Source organism: Carlito syrichta, unplaced genomic scaffold, assembly GCF_000164805.1.
Source record: "Carlito syrichta isolate Samal-C Ts95f unplaced genomic scaffold, Tarsius_syrichta-2.0.1 Scaffold307336, whole genome shotgun sequence".
NCBI classification, from domain to species: Eukaryota; Metazoa; Chordata; class Mammalia; order Primates; family Tarsiidae; genus Carlito; species Carlito syrichta.
In genome coordinates this window covers 138,813-144,137 of record NW_007251432.1, presented here as the reverse complement: position 1 = coordinate 144,137, position 5,325 = coordinate 138,813, and the positions used below count along the sequence as shown (strand labels likewise).

The 5,325-nt window shown below is 36.3% G+C and overlaps 1 protein-coding gene across 1 annotated transcript in view; it reads left to right on the top strand.

Moving 5' to 3' along the window:
• DTNBP1 (dystrobrevin binding protein 1) overlaps window positions 1-5,325 on the top strand; it is a 105,270-nt gene that overhangs the window by 50,827 nt on the left and 49,118 nt on the right. Inside the window, exon 4 of the mRNA XM_008064425.2 lies at window positions 995-1,017. Within this exon, the coding sequence (XP_008062616.1) occupies window positions 995-1,017 (23 nt within the window). The remainder of the gene's footprint in view (window positions 1-994; window positions 1,018-5,325) is intronic.

The following is a 5,325-nucleotide window of genomic DNA, read 5'->3' as shown; positions in this document are numbered from 1 at the left end:
GACCTGCTGGGCTCAGGTGATCCTTCCACCTCAGCCTTCCAAGTAGTTGGAAACACAGGCCTGTGCCACCATGCCTGGCTAATTTTATATTTATTGTAGAGACGAGGTCTCGCCATGTTGCTCAGGCTGGTCTTGAACCCTTGAACTCAGGTAATCCTCTCACCTCCACCTCCCAAAGTGCTGGAATTACGGACTTGAGTCACTGCACCTGGCAACATCTCATATTTTAAATGGAATAACAAGGCTTTAGTAAATAAAATATGTCCTAAAAATTGCTTTTTATTAATACTGATAATGAGAAAAAATATATAATTGCAAAATTATGAGGGAAAACATGAAAACTACTTGCTATGGCTTCCTGGTCAAAAAAACATTTATTTTATAATCATTAATCTGTTTTCCCTCACTATACATTTTCTCAGGAAACTTTGTTTTCAGCATCCTTAATTGATATTGACAAAATAACATGCCGGAAGATTTCTGGAGACTTGGCCCTTTGTGGTGAGATGAGCTGTGACCCTTAATCATTTGATATGTACTTTCTCCCTTTCTGCCTTTGCTATTGAAAGGGGGAAATAACTACCCTATTCTGGATAATTTTTAACTAAAGATCTTTAAAAAGCTATTATTTAACATTTATCAGGGGAGGGCAAGTTGTGTTAAGTGCTTTTTATAAACTGATTCTTACATATATGAGATGGTTCACAGCAGGCATTAAAATGCTCTTATGTGTTTTATTGTTTTCTTATGTGTTTTATTGTTTACATTTTAGTATAATTTTTTGAGCCATTAATAGATAATAGCAGAAATAACTGAAAATAATTGCTTTAGGCTGATTGTATTGGTAAATTTCAGCAAAGCATAATTGATATATGAACATTCAGAAATACAACTCAGGGCACTTAAAGTACATAAATTCTTGTTATAATGTAAGAGCAGTTTCCATTGGGAATAGATTATTTTTAATTTGTATTTTCTCCTTTTTTTTCTACAGGAAGGAACTTGAAACCTTCAAAGGTAATTTTGTGTTTAATTCTGCACTTTAAACTAGTTGAGAGTTAATTGGTGTCAGATGTTTTCTCTTGATGATGATAAAGAGCTCGTTTCTTTTTTAAAAATCCATTTACGTCAAAAAGTAAAAGTTTGCTTAATACCATATTTGTAGGTTGTATTTAATCACAAGTGGTTTTGAGATTGTGAGAGTTTCTGCTGATGATCATTATAAATAGTCAGCTAAGAAGGCACGGTGCTAGCTTTGCGGTTACTGGGAATCATAATTTAAGAAGATTGTGGCTCTGTTGTGCCCTCTGGGTTACTGGGAGAGGGAATAGTTACAAAGATCAATATGTGTCCCTGCCATTGACTTCATCTGCAGTCGCCTGCACCTCCTGAGAGGTCTTCACTGCTGGGTCCCATCTGCCACTGTCTTACGACTTTGGATGAGGCTCTTACCTTTTCAGGTGTAGATCTTTCATCTGTAAAATTAGAGGCTCTGATTAAATGTATTCTAAAATTCTGAAAGCACCCAGCATTGTGTTTTAGTTTAGAGACCTTTCGAAGGAGGGACACTGGAGGATAATTCTCGATCATGTTGACCCTTGCTGGTGAAAAACAAAGAAAACTACAAACTTCCCAGCAGCTCAAGGCCCTTCAACTTGCAATTTTTAGTTACTCATGAGCAATTAAGTAGGAGAAATCACTATTCTCAGAGAGACTCATTTCAGTAACCAGGAAGCCTTTTTGAAATACTTATTAAATAACTTCTGATTTAATTTTGTTATGCTTATTATACTTTACATATAAACTAGCATTGACCTTTAGATTTATTGAATGATTAAAGATTTCCCAGTATATCATTTATAGTTGAATTGTTTATGTGTCTGTTTGGATGTTTTAGAAAAAAGGACTAATACTCAAGATAAAAGATATATATAAAGGTTTATTCCTACTACAGCTATAATTGAAAAGCCTTGCTTTGGCAGAATTTCTATTTGACCCATTACAGCTATAGTAAATGATTAAGCTCATGGTCATTTTCTTGATGGTAACATTAAATGATCATGTGATATAATGTATTATCATGGATATCATTGTTCTTATCTAATTTGTGAACCACTACTCAAGAACATTCTTTTTCATCCATTTAAAATAAGATCTGACTATTCAGTGATCTATCACAGAAACAAAGAACAAAGTACCATATGTTTTCACTCATAAGCAGACCTTGAACAATTATTATAATACTATAAAAAATGGATTGATGGTGGGAAACTGTCAGGGGATGGGGGGTGAGATTGGCAGTTGAGGGAAACTGCTAGAGGAGGAAGGGGCATACCTCATTAACAAGGGTACCTGCATAATCAACGTTTGTATACCTAACCCTGAATTGTACCCCACATCTTTATAATTTAAAAAAGTTTTAAAAATTTTTAAAAAATTTTTAAAAATAAAGTAAGATTTGAAATCCTCATAAAATGCTTTTTTCCTTCTTATTTTTTCTTTTGGTTCACTAGTTTAGCATCTTCTTATATAACATCAAGAGATGTAAAAAAGCAATCAAGTTAATCTTAAAAGACAGGCAGGGACACAGATTATGTAAAATGTCAGATTTACTTGCATCTCAGTGCTGAGACCTTTTTTTAGTATGACAGCATTCACAGAAAAAGAAGAGAATAGCAGTTTGTAAAAGGTTAGGTAGTGTTGGATATTACCCAATAGAATAATTCAATTTAAGCTGAAATACTTATGCTCACATCCCTAATTATGTACAACAATTAACAGCACATCAGATCCACCCACAGGCCAATTAAAGATCTCATATTCGAACAAACCCTAAATTGAGTATTACCTTATATCTAGATTTTTGGTATCAATGTTCATTAAAAATTGTTCCTTCTTGGCTGAGTGTGGTGGCTCACTCTTGTAATCCCAGCACTTTGGAAGGCAGAGGCACGAGAATCTCTTGAGCCCAGGAGTTTGAGACCAACCTGGTCATTATAGTGAGACCTCATCTCTACAAAAATAAAAAAATAAGCCAGGCATAGTGGCATGCACCTATAGTCCCAGCTACTCGGGAGGCTGAGGCAGAAGGAGCACCTGAGCCTGGAAGGCTGTAGGGAGCTATGATGGTGCCACTGCACCCCAGCCTGGGTGACAGAGTAAGACCCTAGCTCAAAAAAATTTGTTGTTTCTTGAGTGTTGTACTAATATTTTTAAAGTATGAAGACCCTATAACAAAAACAGAAATTTAGCTACTCTTCCAAAGTATTGGAGAAAAAAGATGTTAAAATTCATTCAGACATATTGTAAAATCTATTATATATTGGATATTGCCTTTGTTGTTTTTTTTAGGTTATTTAAAATTTACAGTTATAGTTAAGTGTTTTTTTTCTAAGTTGGGGAACACTAATCTTTGGAGATCAAAATGCAAAATTAATAACCCTCCAAGTTAGTAATATAGATCAATATGAATCACCGAGTTCTAGAATTTTTTTTTTTCTTTTTTTAGTCCAAGTCTTACCCAGGCTGATGCTCACAACTCACCCCACAGCTCATGGCTCACTGCTTTGAAAGTCTTAATACAGTTTTTAAAGATTCTACAAAAGTATAGTTAAGAATTACAAAAGATTTGAGGAAAAAAAAATCCTGAAAGATTCTATACACTAATTGTTTTACATGTCTTAAGTTTCTGCTTTGCTTTAAAAAATAGACTGAAAATTTTATCCCATGCAGTGTGGGCGGTTTATACAAGAATTTTCCATCAGTGGACCCATTCTCAAATAATTCATGAGTAAAACTATGGTTATATTTTAAATTAAAGTATTTGTGCAAGTGTTTTTAATTAAACTTCTATACTAATTGCTTTTTTAAAATGAAAGGACAAACATGGGATCCAATTGCATTATATAAGAAGATGTTTATTGTAATCTCCTACTCAATGTAATATGATCTGACCATGTCAGAAATGTAACTAATATTGTGAAAACATGTCAGAATTTAGGTGTTACCGCCATTATGGTGAATGTGATCATTGTGAGAGTGTGTAGGAAAAGGCAGCTGAGGCCAGCTTCTTAGGGCATGATCACATTTAAGGCTTAGCTCTGGAAAACAGAGCCAACGGAAGAGGCAGGACCCGGGTAATCGGAGAAACAGGAGGAAAGCCAAGGCAATTTAGTGGCAAAGAAACCTAGAGGGGGAAAAGTTTAAAGGAGAAGAAGTGATTATCTATGATGTAAGTAATGCAGAGGAGTTGAGCAGAATGGGGAAATCCCCTTGGATTTGACAGTGATTGGTGACCTGAAAGAGCTGTTCGTAAAGGAGAATCTAGGTCGCAAATTACAAGTGTATGAGAAGGCAGGAAGTAAAAGTGACATGAGCTGACTCCTTTTTAATGAATGGAAGGAAAGAAACGAAAATGTAATTTGGGATAGGATCAGGGTCAAGGGCAGGGGAGGTGTAGTTGAAGAGATTAAAATTGTGATCAATTGTGATCCGAAAGAAATGGTACCAAGTGGGTTATCCTTGGAGAATATCCAAAGACCTCTCTTTCCCAGGGGCCTCAGATATAAGTTTAACTTTTTAAGAAACTGCTGAACTGTTTTCTAAAGTGGCTCCACCATTTTACATCGCTGTCAGTGATGTATAAGGGTTGCATTTTTTCCTCATCCTTGACAACACTTATTGTTAGCTCTGACGTTTAGGTCTGTGATCCATTTTGAGTTAGGATTTGTATTTGTGTGAAGTAAGAGTTTTAAGTTCTTCTTTTTGTGCTTGTTTGTTTTTGGCAGACCTTGAGACCCTAGGGCACATCATGCCTTGAGTCTCCTCTGTAGGCCTCAAAACCATTTTTTGAAAAGACTAGCCACCTGGGCGTGGTGTCTCACACCTGTAATCCCAGCACTTTGGGAGGCTGAGGTGAGGATTGCCTGAGCCCACGGGTTCGAGACCAGTCTGGGCAACTTGGTGAGACCTCATCTCAATAAATCAAAAAATTAGTTGGGCGTGGTGGCGTGTGCCTATAGTTCCAGCTACTTGGAAGGCTGAGGCAGAAGAATCACCCGAAACCAGCAGGTCAAGGCTACTGTGGCCATGAGCATGTCACTGCACTCTAGCCTGGATGACAGAGTAAGACTCCAACACACACACACACACACACACACACACACACACACACACACACACACAAGAACTGGTGATATTTATCTGATATTCTCAGTTCTAATTAAATGCTCTTTTTTTGTATTTAAAGAAGCTAAAGTTTTGAGCAATAAAGTGACTTTCCCAAGACTATCCAATAAGTTAACAGAAATCCAAGATCTGGAGCCC